Source organism: Sander lucioperca, chromosome 14, assembly GCF_008315115.2.
Source record: "Sander lucioperca isolate FBNREF2018 chromosome 14, SLUC_FBN_1.2, whole genome shotgun sequence".
Lineage (NCBI taxonomy): Eukaryota > Metazoa > Chordata > Actinopteri > Perciformes > Percidae > Sander > Sander lucioperca.
Genome location: NC_050186.1, coordinates 32716753 through 32743876, shown reverse-complemented (window position 1 = coordinate 32743876; position 27124 = coordinate 32716753). Strand labels below are relative to the sequence as shown.

General features: G+C 41.5%; 1 protein-coding gene across 2 annotated transcripts; it reads left to right on the top strand.

Annotated features, from left to right (window-relative positions):
• Positions 1-8643: 8643 nt before the first annotated feature.
• hmgcs1 (3-hydroxy-3-methylglutaryl-CoA synthase 1 (soluble)) lies at positions 8644-25417 on the top strand. Of its 2 annotated transcripts, XM_031287365.2 has the most exons (11): positions 8644-8812; positions 10168-10616; positions 10938-11063; positions 12977-13141; positions 14238-14406; positions 16682-16852; positions 17384-17490; positions 17597-17722; positions 19637-19794; positions 24114-24214; positions 24573-25417. In XM_031287365.2, exons 2-10 carry the CDS (start codon positions 10169-10171, stop codon positions 24189-24191), a joined length of 1548 nt encoding a protein of 515 aa, XP_031143225.1. In that variant the 5' UTR covers positions 8644-8812; position 10168; the 3' UTR covers positions 24192-24214; positions 24573-25417. The 2 variants fall into 2 exon arrangements, with proteins under 2 accessions (XP_031143225.1, XP_031143223.1); XM_031287363.2 differs by having other exon boundaries at positions 8645-8812; positions 24114-25417.
• The last annotated feature ends 1707 nt before the right edge of the window (positions 25418-27124 follow it).

Genomic DNA, 27124 nt, shown 5'->3' with positions numbered 1-27124 from the left:
CAATGTCCGTGTGACTTCCTCTGACTGTCTAAGCTGCCAGAATCCACAGGAAAGAAGTAGGTGCTTTGTTTTTATTTATTATTTTTTATGCTGTGCTAGACAGGAAACTTTTGAAACCCTCCTAAGGGCTGAATAACAACTACTGTACCACCTTTAAATCTTTTTTCGGTGGGGGGGGGTTATCGTGTGACAATGTAGCAATTCTCCTAATTGATCATGAAAGATGATTTAATAATGGACAATGCTCTTTTGTAAAGATGCAAATACATGCTTATCAATTCAGGCCAATTGTGCTTCTATCAATGAAACTAACTGTAAGTACATCAACATCAGAGACCACTGAAGCTAACTGATGAATGTAATGCCCTTTGTTTAACTCCCCTTTAATTCACAAATGCATCATCCTCACTGAGATCCTCCATGTTGCATTAAAACCTGTGTATAATTATCTCTTTAAGATAACAGAATGGACTATGATTTACCGACCACTGCTGATATGACGTGCTCAGAGGAAGAGCCACTATGGATTCTAGAGAGGAAGCCAAAGAAAAAGACCTACGCAAACTACCAAATGGGTAGGTAGGACACTCTAAAGTCCCTCCTCAGCCATTGGTTAGATCCTTAAAAAATCATCTTTGTCCAACCAAATGACATTTTAAAACTTGGACGCATTACAAATTCAAAATGTCTTATATTAAACTCTGAATGATACCACTTGGTATTGTATGTTTCTAAGTAGGTATAATTCTTATGGTCCACAGTCTTAATTTATTTACCAAAACAATCGTACACATGACATGACTATATAGTAAATATAGTTCCTAACGAGTTTCCTAAGGCAGGGCTATAAGTTGTCCATTTGGTACATAGTCTATATCCACGTAGTTCCACTTCCAGGATTGCTCCGGTGCCGCCAGGAATTCCGCCGGATGTGCGTCCCTTTCCTCTTCCTTTGTGTGTGTGTTCTAAACTCTGGTGGATTTGTGAGGACTATGGTTAACTGCTCCTCAGATCTCTGCAGGGTAAATCCAGACAGCTAGCTAGACTATCTGTCCAATCTGAGTTTTCTGTTGCATGACTCAGGCTACAATTACACTGCTACTGGTTTTTAAGCAGTTTTGAGCCAAAAGCAAACTGTGCACACAAGTTTTTGAGCAATTATATCCTGCAAACAGTATGAAAACTTTCAAGAGTACATACAAAAATATAAATATACATCTACGAAAAATGTTATCGGGACAAATAGCATGTAGAAGGAATTATATGCCCATGTCAACTGGCTTGAAGCCTTAAAGAGAGCCTAGTTAGGTATAGACAGAATGTAGAGAGAAAACGTAAAGAAAAGGGTGGGTAGGAGAAGCTTTAGGAAACTTGGTCTCTAAATGCAGAATATCAGATTAATTTGGAGTTAAAAAGCTGATCTGTCTCAGCACACACACACACACACACACACACACACGTACACTCAGATAAACTCACCTGTTTTCCTGTAAATGAAGAGAGATGGAGCAACAATGAGCAGGTGATCCAGATACATGAGAACAGAGAACCCTAAAACTCCATTATAAAGTCGACAGAACAGAGCAGGAGGAGGGAAACTGCAGGGTGAGTGTTAATCCAACATTTTATTATTTTACTCTCAAAGTCAGTTTTCTCCCTGTGGACTGGAGAGGAAAGACATTTTAGAATGAACTCAACAGTTTGATTTGTTTGTGAACTCAATGTCCTGATTGGCTGAATAATACACTTTTAGCCTGCTGTAACCTAAGAAAACTAAAATTTAAAACTAACAACTATTATTATTATTTTTTTTATCATGGTCAGAGAGCACTTGACTGTTTGTAAAATATTTTCTTGCCGAAAAAAAGAGCAAAACAAAGACAACATTGGTAAATCCCAGAAATCAATGGGTACTAACAGAATAAGAATACATTGTGGAAACAGCCAAAAATGTGAGGACATTTGTTTGTACAGTATACCACTTCCTTCATGAGGCCCAATGTCTGTTTGATATTGATTCTTCAGAACACACACAGCTGTTAAAAGGATCAACCAGAGGCCTGTACTACGAATCAAGATCAACATGCCCTGGATTTATTTCAGTTACCCGGCTTCACTAACCCTAACAACCGCGGTCTCAGCAGGAAACCGATGGAGTGCCTTCTCCAGGTAGGGAATGAGTCCTTACCCTTATGGGTTTCCTCAGGAGAGTGGCTGGCGTCTCCCTTAGAGATAGAGTGAGAAGCTCAGTCATCCGTGAGGAGCTCGGAGTAGAGCCGCTGCTTCTTCGCGTCGAAAGAAGCCAGGTGAGGTGGTTTGGGTATCTGGTAAGGATGCCCCCTGGGCACCTCCCTAGGGAGGTGTTCCAGGCATGTCCAGCTGGGAGGAGGCCTCGGGGAAGACCCAGGACTAGGTGGAGGGACTATATCTCCAACCTGGCCTGGGAACGCCTCAGGATCCCCCAGTCGGAGCTGGTTAATGTGGCTCGGGAAAGGGAAGTTTGGGGTCCACTGCTGGAGCTGCTGCCCCCGCGACCCGATACTGGATAAGCGGACGAAGATGGATGCAGGAAGGAAAGCTGGCAAAAAAAGCAGACACTGTTATGCGTAAATCGCAACGCTTAGCCTATCAGTATCACTTCCAGTGGTGTAGTCTACGTGATGGTAAGCTCCAGGATTTCCATATACCCACTTAAAAATGCCCAGTGACACGTAACAACATACTTTCCATTATATTTTTGATATATTTTGAATTGTCGTCTGTGCTTTTTTCTTCACATAGGCTAAATAAAGGTAATTTTCACCGTAAATTGGTGCATAAAAGTGTATGGAATGCAGGAAATGAAGTTGTTGATGCTCAAAACTTCCCTGGGGGAGGACACCCAGACCCCCCCACTATGATATGCCACCCTCCTCCCCCAAAGGCAGATTCTGGCCAATCTACAGTACAGTACACCCACTACAATACATTAGACTACACTGGTCACTTCCCCATCAGTCAGGCACAAGATCTGACCATAATTACACTTTTACTTTGCTGTCGCAGAGGAAGAGGGCGGAAAAAATTTGGATCGCCCTTCTGCAGACCACCAAACCCAGAGGTCTAAACAATGTCTAACTTCCTATATATCTTCTTCTTAATTGTTGCCCCAATCCATTACTATATCTCCATGTGCAAAAATCATACTCCATACATCAAAAATCAGTCCCCCCTTCCCTTTGTTTTGAGCCAGGGGGGACCTCCCTAAGAGTCAAACCCCACCCTCCCAGGGGAGGGGCGCCAATACTTCTACTACCCTATCTACTCTTTTCTACTCCATAACATATTGTGTATTTATTTACTATTACTAAGTAGATGTGTTTTGCATATTTTATTAATGTATTTTATCACCAAGCACTTATATCTTGTTGCAATTATTTATTATTTATTACTTCCTAAACTATCCATTTATTTTACTGCCAGCCAGATGTGTTTGCATGATTTTTACTGGCCCTTTTAACCCAGCACTTATAGATTTATTTATTACTTCCTAAACTATTTATTCTGCTGCCAGCTAGATGTGTTGGCATGATTTTACTGGCCCTTTTAACCCAGCACTTTTAGGGTGGATCCCTTGTGCATGTTTGCTTGCTGTGATAAATGTATTCTTATATCAGATTACTATGCAGGTTATAGCACTTATTTTAGCTTTTCTTTTAGAACTGTTTATATTACTCTCCCTACGTCAGTTCTCCATATTTACCTCTCTCCTTTCTATCTATAGTCCCATTCCAGTTATATTTCAACCCTTAGGCGCCCCTCCCTTCTCTTTCCCCCTCTCCTTTCCCACCAAAATGGACACCCTGACCTCATCGCAGCACCAGACCCATTGCCCTTCCTCAGCCCTGCGGACCAGCAAGTGTGCCGTGCCTGGGGTTCGTACCCATGTCCCCCAGGATCGGGGAAAGAGAGTTGCCTCTACACTATCAACCCATTGGCCTATTCCTCAATAGCAGTCGGTATACCTCTTCATACTTCCATCTAACCCCTTTTTTTCCCTCAGATCAATAGAAAAAATGAAAACCCTTAACCACAAACCCAAACCTAACCATAACCATAACCATTGACTTCAAGGCAGCGCTGCGACCGTTGACTTCAAGGCACCTAACCCTAACCATAACCATTGCCTAATCCTAGTGCCGTCCAGGCGGCGCTGCCTGGAAGGAGACGTTGGGGGCAAAAAAACACCGATAAACGTACAGGCCTCTGACTGAGATCAGCAGCATTGATGAGTTATTGATCTGTGTTGACATGAATAGGTGTACGAATGTTGTGGTGACATTTGGATGATATCTGTAGAAAGTACTATTGAGCTTCACATTTAAAACTGATTTTTATGGGCGTCATTTATTCTTTATTCAGATTGTGGTGCTGCAGTTTGGCACAGATCAGCCGTGCTTCTCTAGCCTCAGCTCTGAAGTCCAACCCCTCCCATCTGAGGGAGCTGGACCTGAGATTCAACGAGCTGCAGGATTCAGACGTGAAGATGCTGTCTGAGCTGAAGGAGAGTCCACACTGTAGACAGGAGACTGAGGTCAGTAGAGGGTTGGAGTCAGTCCATGCTGGTTTCAGTAGTACTGCACTAAACACAGATAGTATCAAAGCAAAGATCCAGTATTTCCTCTAAACATCCAGCCTTCTCAGTGCAGCTGTGAGAGGAGAATGGTGACAGGCTTCAGGATTGGACAGAAAGACAGAGAGAGGGAGAACAGTCAGCCAATTAGATGGGTCAGAAGCTTGTTGGGATCATGTTTGACTTGATGAAGACGACTGTTGTTGTGTTGTCTACAGGAAATAAAGCTGGATTACAGCTGACAATGTCACAACATGTACAGAGACATCAAACTTTCTAACCACCAAATCTGATCTCAAAGTGTTTGCTCTCTCATTTCAACACTAAACAATTGATCAGTTCATCTTTATCACAGCTCTGAGATCAGTCTGACTGAAGCCTGCAAATCACCGGCTCTCATTTCATAGACCATCATTACATTTAGTAACCATGTGGTTTTTATACAGAGCAGCAGCTCTGCTGGAGACCAGTAATCACAGCTGACGTTTTACTGTTCAGTCTTGTCTGTGTCAACATGTTCTGAACCCAACAGCATTAAATCAATAATTATAGTGAGCAGGGAACATCTCTCTACTTCTAGAGTAACTATGAGTCAACAGACTTGATGTCCAAAGTCTCTGCAGCTCAGTGTGTTCACTCCATGGGCAACGGAACCATCGTATGTGTCTGCAGAGTAGTTCTTCCGTTGAGGACACTGTAGATTAACACATTTAAATGGATATGTCTGCTTTCTGTTACACCACCACCCTGTGGAACTACAGTGTTATAGCTGTTAACCCTTGTGTTGGACAAAACAAGGGTACAGCATTTTGGTCAGCTTAAACTGTGTTTAAATGTGCTCTAGAAATAAACTTTACTTACTTACTTTACAAGAGACAGGGTTTAGAGAGCAATTCTCAACAAAGTAAACGGAAGTAATTCTTCCACGTGTAATTTGCAGCCAGGGTCATCTAGCAACCCTCGTAGGCTTGCGAGCTGGAAAAACCAAACTCTGGTCAGGCCAGTCACGTCGTGTATAGAGTCAGTGGGCGGGCTTAACATAAGGATGGCAGAGTGGCGACGGTTCCGCGTGAATTCCCTGCTACTTGAAAACAAAGAAGATGGCTGCTGCTGGCGAACAGCGGTCTTTGGAATCGGCTTTGACTCTGGAAGACTTGGAGTTCAGCTTTTCTTTGAGAAAAGAACAAAGAACGGAACTGAAGTCATTCTTAAAAAAGGAAGATGTGTTCAGAGTTTAAAGTTTAATCTATCAACTAGCGTTGCTCTGGTTGGTTGTAGTGCTATCCTATTGCGTGCAGAGGGAATTTGAAAGACAACCGTTTATCCCGCCCCTCGGATTGAGCCCTGCCAATGGTGAGTTCCCAGACCCAACATCTGGATGTGGGTCTGGCTTGTCAGGCTAACATATTTCAACTAGGGCTGTCAAAATAACGCGTTAAAAAAAATAACGCAGATTAATTTATTCCAGCCGTTCTAGCCACCATTGGACTGTAAAATGAAGGAGGGAGACGAGAATGTGCTGCCTGGATCATTAACTGGAACATTTACTTGTAAAAATCTTCCTGCCAACCCTGGCTACCGAAATGTGGTGCCACTGATGCTCTGAAACAGACGATACAGGCAACACAAACACCGCTGCACGGGACGCTAGTTAACACTATACTCGACAGCAGCTAACGTTAGCCTACCGCTAGCTAGTAGCTGGATTAAAAACGGTTAAAATGCTGACAGCTAACGCTAAACGGTGTAAAGTTTGACTGTGTTTTAGCCGTCGGAAAAACAACACAGACGGTGCGTTCAATGAAACTGGTAAACTACAGCCTCGTGGTGCATTTTAAGTTATTGTAAATGTCCTTTTCCCACCTGGTGGTTGTTTTTGTCGTTCAACAGCAATTTACTAGTGAAATAAGTTATTGTTATTGTTATACATTATTATTAAATCATTTAATTTTGACCATATGGCCTTAGCAATAAACAAGCCGTTCTTTAATGTCACCTGTTGTTTAGTACCCTTTTTTTTCTTTTCTTTTTTTACTTTCTTAAAAAGTATCGGTTCAGGCACCGTTAATATTATGTATGCGATTCATTTCGATTAATTAATCACAGCGTATGTAATTAATTAGATACATTTTTTTAATCAATTGACAGCCCTAATTTCAACATATCAATGTAAGTTGATGTTGCATGTATAAAGTTACCTTATTACACCAGCCGTTTCTCACATTATAACGGATAAATATTTGCTTATAACCAACAGAAAGAAGATGAAAACCTAAATCTGAATTGAATCAAGGCCTCACTGATGTTTCTCAACTGGCTACAAGCAGATTGTGGATTTGGTTGGAAAGTCAGCACCTTAATATTTTATTTCTTCCATTTCCATCCACAGTAATGCTGTAACTGACAGGAACGCTGTACCTCTCTTTAAAAGCATTATATCAATACAAAAGACTATCATTGTCAAATAGTTTCACAGGCAGAATATTGTTGTTAAACCAATGTTCATATTACACAGATTAATTCTATATATGATATTTGCATCAAACCTTTGTGAGGGGAATCATTTTGCTTATAAAGAAGGGCGCAACCACAGCTTGCCTATGAAAGTTGGACAGTTTTATCAGAAGTTTACCAACAGCATAAGGGCACGTGAATATAACATTAAGACCTACTTTTTGGAACAGAAAGTTTGGGATAATGTTTCTCAAGCTATCTGGATTTTCTTTTAGAAAACATTTTATCCAAATAGTTTTGATGCTATTGTTTAAAGAAGCAAAATCTAGAATATTAAAAGACTTAACTTCCTTCTTGACTTTGTGGGGTTTATTTTTCCAGATAAAATTTAAGAGAAGCCTGTCTAAACTGGTGGTTTTACGTTTAGTGACCTCGACAGAGGGGAGGACATAAGAGGATCGACCTTTGCCAATACTCTAGGCTTCAAAACAGACTAAAAAAAACTAAATCAACTATGAGTATGATGGATGGAACAAAAGCTTTGTGTCATAATTTATCTGTAATGTAATGTCTGTGCAATCAATGGGATTGTGATGTGCATTAGGTCAAAGTCAACTAAATTGAGACAAAATGGTCAACACACAGTAAAAAGAAATAAGGTGTGTGAGTGCCTGACAGTTGCAGCCACGTTATCAACTGCGTGACAGCAGGTGTGGCCATCCCAGCATGTCTAAATTACTTTTTCCATAATACAAAATAATGTACTCAAGATCTGTACTTATAGACCTAAGTATCATTTTTTTTCTACTTGCGCATTAGTGTTATTCGACTTAATACTTATATTAAACCTTTTACTCCACTACATTTATCGGATTTAGTTATTAGTTAATGATTCATATTTTACACATTAAACATATGATCACTTTATAAAATATGATATAATGTCATGTATCAAAGGACCTGGCTACAACATTAAACTGCTACACCTTAATGCATTAGAGGCCCATAAGATAATGGAACACATTAAGAGGTCATTCAGTGAGTAGGCTTCTTTTACTTTTGATACTTGAATTATATTTCATGGTATTTAGTAAGAGTTTGAAAGCCAAGCTCTCTGGACATCCTACAGGTTACTTCTTCTGCCACTGCCAAAGACACTTTGCATGCCCCTTCCATATTATCCACAAAGCTTGCAGAATAAACTGATGTGGGCTGCAGTGAAATGTATTTTTATATATTAGTATGGTAATTGAATTACATCTCTATGGAATTGAGTACTTATTAGTGTAAGGCATTTTATTCTAGACAATATAAGAAACCCTCGGTTACATTAGTATTTGAGTACTGATGGTCATACCCGCTGACTGTATGAATGGTTGCCATGGACACACTGTTCTGTAATTCAAGCGCTGCCCACTGCTGTTTACCGCGCCAGGAATTACTTTTGCAGTCTGATTGGCTCCTTCTCTGTCACCAGACATCGTACAACTCACAGCATTGGACCGCAGATACAGCTCTGGCGCGTGGTTGTGATTCCTGATTTCCGATTGGCCAGAATTCTGCGGGACTTGGTAGCGCCGCATGTTGTCTGTGAGCTGTGATTGGCCAAGAAGCAAGGTGCTGTAGTGCAGGGTGTACACTGCTCTATCATCGTTACATATAAATACACTTCTGCCGGCTGGTGGGCTGGATACAAATAATAACCGAGTAGTAACTCACCGTCTCTGGAGTTAACTTCACACACAGGTGAGGAGCCTTATATACGGTGTGCAACTATATATTTTAATCCCGAAGAAGGCACACAAGAAAATCACTGTACTTTTGTGTATGTCGTTTTTTTTAATATGTTTGATTCGTCTGTTTATTCTCAATAGGGGCTATATTAACGTAAGTATTTCGGGTTTCTGTGTGGAATGTTCATAAATCTGAAATGTTTAAGTCAGGGTTTTGCTAACCTTACTCGCAGCTAGCGTTAGTCCATTTCTAACACGGTTAACAAAAAACACAAGACGTAAGTCCGCTAAGTCAAGCTGCTGTATGTTAACTCTAGCCCCATGAGTTGGAAAAGAAGCGGGTCCGTCAGCTATTTGGTCCGTGTTGCAATCTTAACTGGCTGAAATCATGCTGTTTCTCTGTATTATGACCATTATGACCAAGCAATCTCGGTGTTCAAAAATAAAAAAAATAGGGATTTTATCCAACTAAATATTTTTAAAACCATTGTCAAATAGTCTTTTAGGCATAACACACATTTGACCCTTGAGTGTAACAGAGTCTTACGGGTTACAGATGTCATTTTCGGTCATAGACACTGAAGTTCCAGGAAATCCCGTTGTGCCCTTTCACCCAGTTTTGCTCTCCTCTTAACACAAGCTTTATGTAGCTGTTTAGGTACGTGTAATACGCAATATAAGCTAAGCTAGCTGTCAAACTTAAGACCTAACAAATGGCACATTAAACTAGTTACCGGTTATGAAAATGTCCTGCTTATGCCTTTTAATTAGCTAGCGTTTGCTACTTTCTAGGTGGTTTGCTGTCTTTTTGTTTACCGTAGCTAGCTAAGCTAGTGGCTTGTTCAACATGACCGGTTTAACAGTTAGTTTGGTTAACGTTAGTATTATAATGTCAAGTAAAGCCGACAGGTAATAGTATCTCAGCCGTCTTGTGTCATACTATAGTAGAACCACCTTAGCTAACATGCTAGATGGTTAATGTTCTCGTTTACCTTGCCAGATAGCTAACCTTACATTAGCTATCTAAATAACGCCAGCTGTAACGTAAAATGTGAGACCTTGGCTAGAAATCCTATATGCTGCACATCTGTTAAAGTATTGTAACGTGTTACAATATTTTTTGCATTGTCCCTGACAAATACATAAATAAAAAAACGACACAAACCTAGTGTATTATGTCTGCTCTGCTATGACATTTGTGTGTGTGTGTGTGTGTGAGATGTATCTAGTCATTTGTATTCATTAATTCCTACATTAGCAGTCGTGAGGCATTGCAGGCACCTGGTTAAATACTGTGTACTCCAACACACAACATATTTTTCAAATTAATATAACGCTGAACATTAAAACTCTTCTCAACTCATTCAGGATGCCGGGATCAGGACCAATCAGTTGCTTGGGACCATGGCCCAAAGATGTGGGTATTATTGCCTTGGAACTGTACTTCCCATCCCAGTATGTGGACCAGGCCGAGCTGGAGCAATTAGATGGCGTGGCAGCTGGTAAATACACTGTGGGCCTGGGCCAAGCTCGCATGGGCTTCTGCTCCGACCGCGAGGACATCAACTCTCTGTGCCTGACGGTGGTCCAGAGGCTCATGGAGAGGAACGGCCTGTCTTACGACAGTGTGGGTCGACTGGAGGTCGGCACTGAGACCATCATCGACAAGTCCAAATCTGTCAAGACAGTCATCATGCAGCTGTTTGAGGACTCTGGCAATACAGATGTGGAGGGTATTGACACCACAAACGCCTGCTACGGGGGTACAGCTGCACTCTTCAACGCTGTCAACTGGGTAGAGTCCAGCTCATGGGATGGTGAGTGAACAAACTTGTGTAAATGTTGATGTCTTTTTAGTATCGTATTGTTTTTTAGTCTTAATATGTTTCAGCTTGTCTTTTTGGCAGAGTAGGGAGACGTTTTTATTCACTTGCATCGTTGTTAAGTGTTTCATAGTGATTGCTGCTAATGTAACTGAGACAAAGATTTGTTACACTCTTATACAACCGATTGCTGCAACAGTGTGTGGAGTTAAATCCCACTGTGCTGATGATTACATTTTAGAGAAGAGACGTGTATATTTAAAAATTAAAACTCAGGCTTGCTGTTTCCCTTCTTTTCATGTTTCCTGTCTGCAGGGCGATATGCTTTGGTTGTAGCGGGGGACATTGCTGTCTACGCCACAGGAAGTGCCCGGCCCACAGGGGGTGCCGGTGCAGTGGCCATGCTGGTCGGGCCTAATGCTCCTCTGGCCTTTGAACGAGGTCAGTTAAGTGATAACCGTTGTACGCAAGTCGTCAGGCAGCACCCTGTACTATTGACATATTGATAAGACCCCACTGTTAGTTAGCTGTTCCCATCATCCAAATGTTTACTGTTGACTTAACTTTTGTACCACGTCACTGACATTTTGATTGAATTTTCTTGGCTGTTGAGCACTGACATGAATGGGCCTCATTCTCCAACCGTTCTCATAGGGTAACTACCGTTTTTTTTTTCAACCTGGTCCCTGTTTTCCTATCTTTTTGTGTGTAAGTGACTGATAGGAACAACAATCTTTGAAATTGGTCCAGTATTGAGCGTGAACGCTGTAACCGGCAGCCACCGACCGGGCTGCAATGTAACCCTGTGGGGCAAATGTGCATCGTCAATTTGGTCCACTAAAAGTGCTTTATTTTGCTACTGAAAGGCTGTAAGTGTCTGACAACATTATGGAAAGGATCCCTACAGAGAGAGACCTTTTTAAAACCTTTTTAAGACCTTTCTGTTTAACCAGAAACAGCTCTGAGGTTGCTAGCGCTAAACCCACCAGACTCCATTTAAAAAAACAATACTTTTAGTGTGTATAGAGCCAACATATTTTCACATGTAAATCGGTGAACTATGTGTTTTATTTTAACCAAAACTAGAGTTGCGATGGTTGGAAAAGTGGAAAGACGACCCAAAACGGCTTTTCATAGTTTTATTTTGTTTCTGTCGACATTGAATGAAGTGTATTTTACGATGCTAAAATTACTGTTTATTTACATGGAGTCTGGTGGCTTTAGCGAACGCAATTTCACAGATGTTTTTTTGTTTAACAAAAGGATCTTACTCTTTAACAGAAATGTCAACCTCCTTAGAAATCCTTTCCTTATGTTGTCAGACACTTAGAATAATAATCTGAGCCTGTCAGTAGCAAAACGAGCCCTTTTGTGAACTTAAATACAAGCTGCACAATTGCCCTATTAACTTACATTGTAGTTTGTTTCGCTGCTGCCGACTGCAGCGATCTCGCTTAATACTGGACCAATGTCAAAGATTGTTGTCACTTAGACACAAAAACATAGGAAAATAGAGTTGAAAATCCAGGTTGAAAAAAATGCTAGTTACCCCTTTTTTAAGAAGAAAAAAAATCCTCAAAAACCCACTTATGCAGTTTTCTTATTTGGGATTTTTTTCCTAGGTAAGAACAGAGTGTACGCAAACTCAAGAGCACAGTTATGCTCATTTAAGTGCCGACATGCTTGTGCAAAAATAATTGGTTATTGCTGTTTTCTTCAATTCTACAGTAATAATATAGAAATGAATATGCACATGCACAAAATGAAACTCACGCCTTCTGCAACCTCTGTTGGGACCGGTCCAGACAATATATGGGTGTGATGGCACTCCTCAAAGGTGCACATTATTTTAAAACAAGACAGTGATTATCTAGTCTCTCAGTCAAGGCTTAGTTACAACTCTGGACTAATGCAGGACGGAAAGCAATGGATGGATACGAGCACACTGGGATTCATCATTATAAGAACACAGGTGCGGACCTTTCCCAAGAAAACGTTTAAGGAAACACTTAGAGAGATATTGGTGAATGAGGCCCCATGATGTTGTTAGACACTTGGAAACAACTTGTCTCTAAGAGCCAGGCTCTCTGTTTTTTACAATGTGCACTGGTTAGATGAGTTATTGCATGTGTTTAAATGCACATCTAAATACTAGAAACTAGTTTAGTCATTCTTGGAAAGTTTATAAACTGCAATACCCTTAGGTGAAAATTGAATCTGTGAAAAAATGTTTTGAAATGCATCCAGCTTATTATAGACGCGGTCATGCATACATATGTATGACTGTAAACTATAGGGCTTGTACATGTAGAAGGAGCTGAACTGATGGGCCAAGTGCTTTGGCTGTGGTGCAGGTCTGCGAGGAACCCACATGCAGCATGCATATGACTTCTACAAGCCCGACCTGATGTCAGAGTATCCTGTGGTGGACGGAAAGCTGTCAATAGAGTGCTACCTGAGTGCCTTGGACCGCTGCTACTCTGTGTACCGCAACAAGATCCATGCGCAGTGGCAAAGAGGTGGGTTAAAACCTTATGGTAGTCCATAACCAATATATAACTGATCCTCCAACATTTGTTCCATGTAGGCGTGTTTGTATAAATTTATTACAGTTAGAAAAAGTATAACACGGGTTGACTGGAGTCTGGTGAGTTTGGCCATAGCGATTGCTGGGATGTTTCAAGTTAAACAAAAAGGATCTTACTCTTCAACAAAAAGGATCTATCTCTGTAGGGATCCTTTCCATAATGTTGTCGGACACTTGGACACACTGTCAGCGGCAAAAACAGCACATTTAGTGGACGTCGATTGAAGGTGCACAATTGCCCGTTAACGTTACGTTGTAGCGTTTTTCCAAGGTTCCAGCAGAAGAAAAGCCATAATACTGCTACATAAATAAATATTAGAATTGGCAGTAGCAGTTTGATGCTTCTTCTTTAACTGTTTTATGTGTTAGTCAATGTACCTGTGTGTAGAAAAGGTGCTGTTGCCGTCATGCATGTGGATGGGAGTGTTGTGGAGGGACTGGTCGCATAATAGCCTGATTAGTTAAGAGGGTTTAGGACGTTACCCGCTTGCTGCGCTAAGAAGTTTACCTAAGTTCAGTGACCATAAAGTAGTTTAATGAGATGAGCCGTTAACCTGATGTGCCAACATGTGCAACATCTGAGAACAGGAGGCTGTTAAAGACACATTATGAACCATTCACATGTAGCACAACATTTCCGGCCCTCCTCTCTGGTCTTGATATAATGGGCTGGGTTTTCATGTCCGCACAGACACAGCACAGACACAGCACAGACACAGCACAGACACAGAAGATCAGCTTTTTGATGTGTTGGTGTGTCCCTGATCTTGAAAGGAGCTTTGTCGTGTTGGTATTTTGTACATAGCGCAGAGATATGGGAGGTTGTATACAGATAAAGCAGAACAAGGGAAAGTGTTGGTATTTGGGTAAAAAAAACTGTTCTCTCTTGCTCTTTGCAACTGTGCCAATGAAATGGAACCCAGTGTGTTAGGAATTCTTGAGACCAAGTGAAGCAAGTAACAACCTTTTGAAACAGGAAACGGCGTTATCCAGGCTTATGTGGTTTTAATCATTCTCCTTCTCCACAGAGGGTTCAGAAGAGCGTTTCAGCCTGGACGACTTTGGCTTTCTAGTCTTCCATTCTCCATACTGCAAGCTGGTGCAGAAGTCGTTGGCTAGGCTGATGCTGAATGACTTTCTGAGCCACCCCAGCCCCAACACTGAGACGGGACCCTTCACAGGCCTCGATGCTTTCAGGTACACTCAGAATAGGATCAAATGAAATGCCATTGTCCCAGCTCCATGCAGCTTGAGCTCACTTCATGAAATCATGAAATGTCTACAAAAATAACTAAGGTTTCCATTTCATGTATAGTGGGGCAGCTTGCTGAAATATTCATTAAAAAAAAAGTTCATTTTGCAGTAAAACATTTGACACCGATGTGGGTTTATAGATATCGGGGCGCTGCAAATTTTGCCCCTGAAGGCCATGGCAGCTATTTTTCTAAAGCCCCAATAGTCAACACTACAGTATTGCCGCAATATTGACATTGATGTATTTGGTCAAAAATGTGTTCCGAATGCAAGTCAAAGTTCTGTACCTTCTTTAAGACTTTGCACCACAGAACAGCTAGCACAACACATCTGAATCAACAGTACACATCAATATGGTCTGCTGGCTGTGAAGTGCAGCATGTGAAACGTGGAGTAACGTCCTACTATCGGCCCTTCATGGCTACGTGGAGATAGTGAGGACAAATCCTGGAGTGGTACCTTTTATTTATTCCCTACAAACTGAGAGCAATGCACTTTTTTGCAGGACTGTCCTGATCACATTCACACAATTACACCTGGAAGCTGCCGGGTTGGGGTTAAGGGCCTTGCTCAAAGGCACCTCAGTGGTGACTAGGGCTGGGTATCATTTAAAGATTTTGGATATCGGTAACTATACCGATGACGTGACTTCAATACCGGCTCTTGAACGATACTTTTTTCCGAGAGCAATTTTCTAAAATTAAGTTTAGCACAACAAAAAATGACAACATTACAGTGCAAATCTTCTTTTTTCCAGCTCCTTCACACCTATGTGACGCACACTGTAGTCCAGCCTCTCAAAACACATCGCACACGCGTCACTGTGCGTAACGCAGTTTTTCCTGCATAGACAGCCGATCACAAACATTATTAGATCTTGGTACAAGCATGCTGCATGCTTATTGGCTCACTGACGCTGATTCAATGTAGTCCTTGTATATCACCAGCGTATATCATGGCTATATCATGGCTAGTTAGCAAAACGACCCAAAGTTCTACCAAGCCTCAGTAACGCTTCAACTGTGATTAGAGATTACCGGTGTTCCTGAACTTTATCTAGTGACATCCCTGTTAATTGCACTGTTAATGACAAGAGAAATGCTATTATAGATGTATGTGTGTTGTAGGCGTTTTATTTTGCAGGGTTAAAAATGCTCCACCAAAACAACTTCCTTTCCTTTAAGAGCCACCGTTGCTGTGTACAGAACTTGGCGCCGCCCAAGACGGTTGTGATTGTTTTTTTTAAAAATGCGAACAACCCAGAGTTTTTTTTTTTTTTTTTTTTAACTCCTATCCTAGAGTGTATGTGTGGTGTAGCCAGACCTTACTCCGCAGCGCTGTGGAGATAGGTCTGGCAATGCGAGACTAGAGATATGATAACTTGTAACTAGGTTTGGCTCAGCCGGTTCCTCACGTGACTGTTGGCAGCTACAAGGTACACAGGGAGCTAGATGTAATTTATCTGGAACAGCCTGTACTTTAAGAATTTCACTGGTCCTTTTGACGTTTCCCTTGTAGCCTTTTTATACAGTGAGTCATCAGATCAAACATGTCAGTTGGCACAGAACATAAGTCACATGGGTTCAGAGTTTGATTTACTTCATTTTGAGCTAGTTTAAAAATATAGTATACATGTTATAGTACAACATGGTTGTAAATGGCCAATGATGCCATTTAATCTCCTCTTACTGCTTTTTCCGCCATTTCTTCTTAATCAATCAATCAGATTTATTTAAAGTGTAAAATCACTTTTCGACATGGTCTCAGTGCACTTTACAATTAAAGCAACACTGAAATAACAGACAGCAACAAAACAATGGAACAGCATTAAAGCAGTAATAATAAACAATACAAACCCAGCAACATAAGACAATAAGTGAAAAGGATTGTTGCCATTTTGACTCTTACCTGAACTCGCTTCATAATGCATGTACATTATAATGTACAGTATTACAGTTTTTTCTGCATGTGGGAAGTATTTCCCAATGTCTTACCTTACAAAACTACCTTAGTCCTGACACTATTTCCTCTTCATCTTCCAAATCCAAAATTATAAACTTCTGCCTCAACTTACCATAGATGTTCACTGTATGTAAGTCAACAAAGACAACGTCTTTATTACCAAGGTGGCAAAAGTGCAACTCAGTTATTCTATGACAACACAAAAACACACTATGGTGATTCTGTTGCTAATCATGTATTTGTGTTTGCATTGCAGAGATATAAAGCCAGAAGAGACCTACTTTGACCGGGATGTGGAGAAGGCCTTCATGAAGGCCAGTGCAGATCTGTTTGAGACGAAGACCAAGGCCTCCCTGCTGATCTCCAACCAGAATGGAAACATGTACACCCCCTCTGTCTACGGCTGCCTTGCATCACTCATTGCACAGTAGGTCTCAGTTTCTAACCTTCGTCTGACTTTCATTCATTTATTTGTTTACTGTATTAAATCACTTGCTGCAACCATGTGCCAAGGGGCAGGAAGCCAAACTCTGTCTCTCCAGGAATATATTTATTTATTTATTTTATTTCACTGAAGAGCGGTAGCATTCCTAGCTAGCTTTGTGCACAGACTAACAGCTGATATAGATATGCTCACCTACCTCCTATATTAATTCTAAGATCTAAAAATGAACACCTTAAATTTGAAGATTATTTTGACATATCCTGCTGCTAATTGTATTTTAAGATTATTGGTGAGATCTTCAAACAGCATTACATTTTTACTGCAGTTTATTGCAAGTTAACAGAACAGGAAAATGCATTTCAGTTGTTTGGTGAAGTCATTGCAAACTGACCACTTTTGGACTGCAAAATGGCTACCCTCAAAGATCCTGGCATGGCTGATTAAAATAGTTCAACCAATTGAGTCTTGGAGTTGTAGTATGTACGAAGAATCTTTGTTGCCTCTGTGTTGCAGACAAACAGCTTCACAGATAGCAGGACAGAGGATTGGAGTTTTCTCCTACGGTTCAGGATTTGCTGCTACTCTGTATTCTCTCAGAGTCACACAGGACCATACACCTGGTAAGTCAGCCATGGTTCAGTTGTGTGATCTGGATGGCTTAAGAACTTATAGAAACTAATGGTAGTGTGTTCTTCCATGTGATTTGTTGACTGTTTTTTTTTTCAGGATCTGGTCTGGACAAACTTGTGTCCAGCCTGAGTGACCTGAAGGTCCGACTGGACTCGAGGCAGAAGGTTTCGCCTGCTGTCTTCTCTGAGAACATGAAGCTGAGAGAGGATACACACCACTTAGGTATGACCCTGCTGTCACTACTGCCAGTGTCTGATTCTGAAGGATCTAATTGGTTATTTACAGTGGCAATCACAAGTCTCCAAGAAACCATTTTAAATAGAATTGGAGTCTTAAGCAGTGACCTCATTTAGGATTCTAGTGACCTGAGGCTAGATCTCCTCCTGAGCCTCTCAGTGCCGCCCAGTGTATACGGTACCTTCTTCCCTTTCTCAACAGGGAGAAATGGCAGCTACTCGGGTTGTTGGGGTTCGTAATGATTCTCCTAGCCTTAACTTGCAGTGCCTGGTGTAAATATCCATAAGGCAGGGTAGGGCATTGAATGTTCAGCAGAACAAACAAGTCTATGCAGGGCCTTGCGGTCCTGTTTGGTGCTGTTACCGCTAAGCCCCGGATGCAGCAACGTTCGATTGAGCCAGAGGCTGTCGTGATGATTCCGAAAAAGACAATATTCTGACTAAGCTGTTTACATAATGAAAGTTAATATTCCACCAATTTTCCCGTTTACATGCAGTAGTGCATAATAGGATTGTTTTAACTTATCCGCGATGGCGGACTTGTTCGACCGTGTGAACACAACCTCCCTCTTTCATTCCTTTAACCACCTTCTTGTCGGCGTGGCCAAGTTTGTGCATATCCAAAAACCTTTTGATACCCAAGTCTTGAATCATCCAAAATGTAGGATTTTCTTCTGGGCATGCATCTTGATCACAGCCTTGCAAACTGTTAGCTAGTTGGTTTGTGCACAACAACCATAGCAATACACAGAACTGACCGTAAGCCATAAACAGGCAAGAGGCCGTAAACTGTCACATACTGCAGTAGGGCTGGGCAATATATCGATATTGTATCAACATTGATATATGACGCTCGATATCGTCTCAAATTTTGGATAGCGTGATACAACACAAGTGTTGCCTTTTCCTGGTTTTAAAGGCTGCATTACAGTAAAGTGATGTATTTTTCTGAACTTACCAGACTGTTCTAGCTGTTCTATTATTTGCCTTTACCCACTTCTCATTGTATCCATATTATTGGTGATTATTTATCAAAACTCTCATTGTGGTAAATTTTTGTGGAAGCCCCAATTGTCAACCCGACAATATAGCCACAAAATCACCATTGATGTATTTGGTCCAAAATATCGTGATATTTAATTTTTTCCATATCGCCCTGCTCTAAACTGCAGTAAAAACTCTGATTGAGTTTTATATTCCAAATGTGCTGTATACATATCCAAAGAATGCTTCCAAAACCTGAATAATACCAGAATATCCCACGTCTTGATTGGAAAATGCTTTATTTGGAAAAAAGCCTTATTTGGAATATCCAAATGGAACATGCTGTTTACATGACCCATATCAAATGTCATGTCATGTCAGTGTACTCAGTGTTGTTTGTGATCAGGCCAACCCACCACAGCTGTGTCGTCAGCAAACTTGATGATGATGTTGGAGTCAAGTGGCTACGCAGTCGTGTGTGTACAGGGCATACAGCAGGGAGCTCAAAACGCAGCCCTGAGGTGCTCCAGTCTTGATTAGGATCACTGTCTGACCACAACAATCCTATTTAAAATACTGAATTAAATTTAAGGCAAGCTGATTTATATGTTCATAAATTAAAAAAAAAAAAATCAATAACTGACCAACAGTGTCCAACACCATGAGGGCCATTATGTCAAAAAGTACATTATCATTATTAGGGCTGGATCCGAATATTCGTTTGATGGGTAGGTATTCGATTTTCAGTTTTGGGATTTGAATATTTATTTTATTTTTTTTTGTTGAGTCGCCTCAACTCTCGCTTCATCGTTTTTCTTTTTCGTTACCGCCTTCAAGTGCGGTCGGAAATTTTGTCACCATCGATATTTAGAATCCTGCATCTCTAACTGCTTGCTTGCTTGCTCTGTTCGCACAGCCAACTACGTCCCTCGAGGCTCAGTGGAGGATCTGTTTCCGGGGACATGGTACCTGACACGAGTGGATGACAAACACCGCAGGGAATACGCACGAAGACCTGTGGACGATGACCTGACAGCAGCACCAGAACTTGTTCGCTCCAGCACTGCACCAGAGGTACAGGATGAATAAACTTTAGGACAGAGTTTCCTACGTATTTATACTATTATTATAGTCCCTTTTTCATATATGCAGTGTTTCAGTGAAACACAGACTGATGTGAAAAATCTGTGGTGTCCCTCTTTAAGTTACTGATGAATAAAACTCAATACTTCCTGCAGATGTTTCATGCTAAATGTCATTACAAGTGCCTACCCATGTGAAGTGATTCCTTCCGAGTGCAAATAGTATGGGTGAGAGCGGACATCCCTGTCGCGAGCCCCGCTTAATGGGAAATGTCTGAGAGTGCAATCCGTTGGTTGAGACTATGGCCGCGGGATTCACATATAAAGTATGCACCATGTCAATGAACTTGACCCCCAAACCAAGCCTCTCCATTACTTGTCAAAAGTAGTTCCACTCTAGGCGGTTGAAAGCCTTTTCCACGTCCAGTGATAGAACTGCTGCCGTTGCTGGAAGATTTTTGGCTTCCTATATTACATGAAATAGTCTGCGTATATTGTCTGCAGCGTGACGCTTGTGTATAAAACCTGATTGGTCGGGGTGGACTAGCTTCTCGATAAATCGCTCTAAGCGGAGAGCCAGGACTTTGGAATAAAGCTTATTATCAGTCCTGATGAGGCTGGTGAAGTTCTGATGGAATTCCATCCAACCCTGGTTCCTCTAACGTTATAGGTTGACCCAGTTCATCTGCCTCCTCTGGGCGAAGAAGAGGCAAGTTTAGTTCCTTTAGGAACTTCTGGCATTGTGTCAGATCTGGGTTGCAGGAGGACTCATACAGCTTTGAGTAGAAGGATTGAAAAGTGGTGCTGATATCCTTAGGGTTGGTTGAGATACCTCGATCTGTGCGAATGGATCGCTTTGTTTTAATTTCAGAGCTAGCAATTTGCTTGGTTTACAGCCGTTAAAATAGTGCATTCTGTGCATTATGAACTCAGTTCTCCTTAGCAGATCATTTAGCTCTGCTCTTTGTGACTAGAAGAGTGTGTAGATTTAGAAAAACAAGTCTTAAGAGATTGCTCTAACGATTTACAGCGTTCTTCCAACTTCGCTATCCTTGCTTCTCTTTTCCTCTTCAAGTTGACCGCAAAAGAGGATGTGAAATCCTTAATAAATCCTTTAGTTGCTTGCCATGTATATGCGGGATCAGGAACTGAGTCGGTTTTAATTGATATAAATTCAGCCAGTTTGGTTCTAAATTCTGCATCAACAGCTTTGTTTTGGAGAAGGGAATTGTTAAATTGCCATCTCCTAGATCTTTCTCCTAACATATCACAACAGAATGTGGTTATTAGCGCATTGTGATCAGACAGAATTGCTGGTTCTATTGTCATCGTGTGGAACATTGCCTTAAGCTCACTGGAGCACAATCAATGCAGAAGTGGGTGAGGTGACATGTGGAAAAGAAGGTGTAATCCTTGCTAGTAGGGTTGTGCATCCTCCATATATCTGTAAGATGGTGGGATTCCACAACTGCTTTAAACATGTCTGATATGTGTTTCTGGGTTTTGGTGTGATTGACCCCTGATTAAATCTAGTACTGCATTCATGTCTCCCCCTATGATTAGTGAATATTCGTTGAGAGAACGCAATTCATTGGTTAGGCGCGGGAAAAAGCTTTCATAATATGTAGCCGGTGCATATACCGAAACAAAGGCTATTTTCCTACTCCTTATCGTGGTACATATATAAGATATCCTGCATTACTGCTTTTGTCTACGGTGAGTGCGCATTTCCGTGACAGCAACACGATGGAGCCCTTGGTTTTGGTGTCGTCACTAGATTAGGCAACAACTTTAAAGTATTTATTTTGTAGACGATTTACATCTCTTTTACGTAAATGTGACTCTTGAATAAGCGCCATGTCTATGTTTTTCCTTCTTAAATAGTCCAGGAGTTTAGCTTGTTTGATCGGCCCGTTTAGCCCCCTGATGTTGACTGAAAGGATTGAGAGCTCAGCCATCTTCAAAATGTACACGCATACATGTCTCGAGTACCCTACTGTAATTTGCTGAAAAAAATGTAGTAAAGGGTGAACTGTTAGCTCTGAGCAAGGTGTGACAAAAACATAAAAAATAAAATAAATCCCCTAACCCTCTGAGACCACAGACCCCCTCCCCTATCTGTAAGATGCGTGACCACATCAAACGCAGTTTGCGCAAAACTCCAGCTCAAAACTACACCTCCTGTCTTAAGTCACAGGTCAATTGAAACAGATCTAGTGAATTCTTATGTTAAACATGAACAATATTATAAACACCTTCAAACAATTTCTGGACTAAGCTGTGTGAAAAACAGACCAATCTAGTTGGAGCAATAAGCAGATTATGAGCTGAATAGACCGTATCCCTCATGTTCTTTCAGTCTAGCTTGAATACAAACAAACAAACATAGACTGTAAACTGACCAGCCGGCATTTATCATGCACCTTCAGTCTGGTTAAGTGTCTCTTTTTAAAGCTTGGCTTCAAAACTTACATACACTATCCTTAGGATTACCAGCGAGTATTTGTCATGTATTTTCAGTCTGGTTGAGTGTCCCTTTAAAGATTAGTTATGAAACTTACATAGCGCATCCTCAGGATTCATCATGGTCCCTTTTTTTCAGCCCCATTAAGTGTCCTCAAAAGTATAGATTGTAGACTGAGTAGCCAGAATTCATCATTTCTTACAGTCTAGTTCCAAAACACACAGCGTCCTCCAGTCAAACTCAGTACAGTGGCCCAAATACCGTTAGTCCACAAGTGCTGAGTCCTCCAGTCGTGGCCCAGGCATCGAACGCATAGTCCCACCGCTGTCCTCCGGTTCCTCGTGGCGCCCGGGTCCGCGGCTGCAGCGAAGGCGAACTCTCTCCCCCCGCGGGTCACTCCCAGGGCAGCGTGGCAGATGAACCAGTCCAAGTTGCGTGCAGGTCATGTTGTATCCCTTCAGGCATCTGAAGCCGCTGGATCTTGGATGTGACGCAGTCAGACTGGTCACACACAAACAAGATTTCCTGCATCTCAGGTTCTGCCCCGATGTGTTGCTGCGAGGCATTCATTTCGGCTAGAACTCCCTTCACTGCGCTGTAGATCACTGATTTAAGCACACGTAGCTGCTTCTCCAAGACCCGGTCAATTAATTCCTCCATATTAGAGAACGTGTATCAGCTGCTCCGTTAGCCACCACTCCATTAGCCGCCGACATGCTAGCGAATTTCTCTGAACGAGTAGACAGCCCAGGCGACGAGACGAGAAACGAGACAACGAGAAAAGGTAATAGACCTGGTTATTTAATGAAATATGGAGGCGAGTGTCAGAGCTCAGTCTATTGCAACCATAGCGGGTGCCGGTCACGTTGTTGTATCTCTTTTCGGGGTTGTAGTTTGTAGACGGTCCCTAAGCACTCGTCTTGCCGACTCAACACCGGAACTAAACAGAGCTGAATTAGCAAACTTTTTATGCATTTCTTTCACATCTACTGCAGTCTGATTCACTGTGTTCACTCAGAAGGAATTACTTCACATGGGTAGGCACTTATAGTGACATTTTGAACATGTTAAGAGGCTAAAAGCACGTTTAAAACTTTCAGCCTCCTGGGTGCTAACTCTAGCAGGAGGATAACACGGTGTAGGCAGCACCGATTGTTTTAGTTTTTCTCCCTAGTGACAAGCACTCACATTTACAAACAACAGAGCTACGTGTTGAAATCGACCGGACTTCTCCTTTAAGTTACCAGCTTATGCCAGTGCTAGCTAGCTAGCTTGGTTGGCAGAACACTAAACAAGACATTTCTAGGCCATCAAAGTAATCCAATTAACTTTGAAGTAAAACACACAGTGAGAGGGTCAAAGTTTAAGATGGATACCAGATAACACCCAAAAACAAGTTCAGGTCTATTTTAATGTCCACTGAGCCATGGATACGCATTGCTAAGCCTCTGTCATGATTGACAGGTCAGTGTGTAGCCACGCCCCTAATGCATCCCCTGCTTTATTGAAGGAAGACTTGAAAGTAGCGATTAAAACCATAAACTCATTATGAAAATGTTTATTCAAGTAATAAATCAAGTGACAAATAGGGTCATTTCCCCATAGACTTCTATAGAAACAGTGGAGTCTCTTGTCCCTTGTTGGAAATTGGATAAAATGCAGGTTTGAGACTCTTCCGAATTGGCTTCACTTTTCAGGCCCGGAAGTTGCCGCTTGTGTCCTACTGATGTGATTAGTGCTGTGGAAATGTGCGTTAATAACAGAAGAGCAGATAAGAAACATATTTGAGGTGCTTTGTTAACAAACAGTTAATTGTATGATGTTTATGGCCTGTTTTCCGCCTCCAGCACATCCCCAGTCCAGTCAAGAAGATGCCTCGCATCCCTGCAGCCACCGCCGGCCCAGACGCCGCCGTCAGCAACTGAGAGCACTCACTTACCTCTGAGAGGTATCAAGGTCTAACAGTTTGGAAACTGTAATAACTAGACAATACTATAGGTCAGAAGGCTAGCAAGAGACAACAGTGTCACCTCCAAAATCATTATACACTCAACTTATTTAGGTTGGAGCAGTGTGTCACTAAAGTGTTCAGCGGAGGCCTGTGGACTCAACTGCCGGTACCTTTCCCATCATCCACATGTAATACTGTCAGACAGTAAACTTCATATTTCTCTAGTCTAGAGTCTCTTTTGATCACAATACGTATTTGTTTTAGCAATCTTTTATTTTAATGTTAACATTTGTAAATCTTTTCTTTTTTTTCCTTTTGCATTTTTGCAAAATGGACAGTTTGTATTTGGGAGAAGCACAGGCAGATGTTTGCATGGAGCGTTGCTGATGTTAAGTTCAACACGCAGACTTCCCTCCTGGCAGCTGGCAGCCAGTGGCAGGAAGAGGAAATGGACATAATTAATGTGGCTGCGGGCCTCGTGCTGAATAAAAGATCAAAGGGAGGTGGGCCGCAACTGTGTCCATGTCTTTAAAATAGTGCAGCTGTTTGCGTTCAATACCTCAATTTCCTTCGAAAAGATGCGGTCAGTTCCCTACAGGACATTGCAGGTTCATCATGTGATCCTGTGACCGAACATCAGGAACACAAAGTGATGCTCCACCCAGAGGGCTTCAGAGACCTCTCTCAGCCTGCACACAGTGGGTGTAGTCTCACTTTAAACTGCTGTTGACTTCTGTAGCGGAGCTGATGAACTGTAGTCAACATGTTAACCTGGTAGGAAACACTCACGCACACAGTCAACTGCCTCACACTCGCTGATGATCCTCTTCCATAGATCCGTGTTAAACTGAAGCTGTTTTGGATAACACCAGTCATTGTTGTTTTTCTGTTTGCCTTTTATTACCATGAAATGTCAAAACCCATTGAGTGATTTGGCACAGTGCGTAGCTGCTGCTGTCCTACGTCAGGTTTACCCAACCTTCCAGTCGTCTGCTCTGATTGTTTTAAAGACCATAAAGAAACCGCTTGAGGACATGCACTACGGACATGTTATAAAATATAACACTTTTTTTTCTTCTATTGATGACACAGATATTTGATTGTCAGATAATATTTAATAAGGGATCATTTTACTAATTGATCAAGCAATGCCAAACATGCTCTGGTTTTGCTCGTTTTTTTGTGGACATTTTCACTATTTAAAAAAAAAAGAAAATAGTTTTTGTAGACTAGATGATTTAAAAGATTGGATATGATTATTAATTGCAGCCCATTCTTCTTTTTCAAACCACTTTGCAACGCCACAAGTAGTGTCTTTGCCTCACTACCGCCACATCTATAGTAACGTGCACTAACCGTTGATCATAGCGGAGAAAGAACGAGTACCCAGTAAGTTAGTTGTAAATTGTTGTCACTACAACATTATGGACTGCGGTAGTCATGCTGCAGCGTGTCTGAGCTCTTCTTTAGAGCCGCAGCGATTAATCGGTTAGTTGGCAACTTTTTAAATTAATCGCCAACTATTTTGATAATCGATTCATCCGTTTGAGTCACTTTTAAGAAAGAAAAAAGTCTAAATTCTCTGATTCCAGCTTGTTAAGTGTGAATATGTTCTAGTGTCTTCTAGTGACAGTAAACTGAATATCTTTGAGTTGTGGATAAAACAAGACGTTTGAGGACGTCATCTCGGGCTTTGGGAAACACTGATCCATATTTCATAGAACAAACAACTAATTGACAGATGAATCGACAATTAAAATACTCATTAGTTAACTTGCCTCCCTACTCTTGGTATGGAAACGGTGCTCTGTAGTAGACTATGGCCAACATCAGTGGGTTTAGACTTTTCTAAACCAATGACAACTAAAAGAAAAACATTACTCCGGTGTCATCCTTAATAGTGCAATCAGCATTATAGTAGTGACCGTACAACATCCTTAGCTTTAAAAAATCCAAAATATATACAGTACCAGTCAAACGTTTGGATACAAGATGCAGCCCTTCAATGACATGATGTCTAACCCACTTAAGTTTACACTGCAAATATCTGCATCTGCTGAGTACAACAGCCTCAAGTGAGTGGAGCCCCACTGCTCCAGCCAGCAGCACTTTATTAGGTCCACCAAGCTAAAGGCAAAGCAGTCTAATACAGCAGCCCTGCAATAAATCCTACCTCCTTTAGGTTCTAATCAGTTTGAGTGGTGTTGAACTTGTAATACTGGAGGTGTTTCTAACATATTGTTTACGTCATTTATAACAACGAGGGCAGAGTAAATATTAAACCACTCTTTGTGTATTGCGGAATCACCATGACGTTGAATCACCACCTCTAAAACAACAAACGGTTCAACACAAACTGAACTTTAGAACCTACACTGGAAACCAAGTGTGACTATGACCTGTGGCCTACTAAAGGTTTTTTTCTGTCTATTTTATTCCGTTACAAACTGACAGATCCTGAGCAAGGCAGCTTAGGTCCCTCACTTTTCCTACAAATATGATGCGAAGTGGCTCCAGTTTAACAGACACTACACGGAGTGCCGAGTTGGGTACTTGAGGGACCAGAGAGTCTGGGGCATCCCCAGCAAATACACAGAGCCGAACTGGTTCTGCCTCATCTACAGCTTGAAAGCCGCAGCAGTCCGATGATTTTGTGTTTATTTTGTGCAGTCATATAAATATTACAGATTGCACCTTCAAGCGTATACAATATATCGGACAATTATGCAAGAGTTGTTTGTGTTGTGAAACCATATTGTGGGTCCGGGATTGCTACACTTTGACTGGTGTCTCTCCTCATTACACCAAACTGCCACACATTCATATAAACCAGTGTCCCATTAAAACAGCTGCTGTGAACATGTACCGCAGTGTTCCAGTGTTGTTTTTTCTTGTCCATTTCATTCA

Coding starts and splice junctions, on each gene's coding strand:
- hmgcs1 (XM_031287365.2), top strand. CDS start 10,169: ATGCCGGGATCAGGACCAATCAGTTGCTTGGGACCATGGCCCAAAGAT. Junction 14,407..16,681: donor ACAGGCCTCGATGCTTTCAG/GTACACTCAGAA, acceptor TTTGCATTGCAG/AGATATAAAGCCAGAAGAGA. Junction 19,795..24,113: donor GCTCCAGCACTGCACCAGAG/GTACAGGATGAA, acceptor TTCCGCCTCCAG/CACATCCCCAGTCCAGTCAA.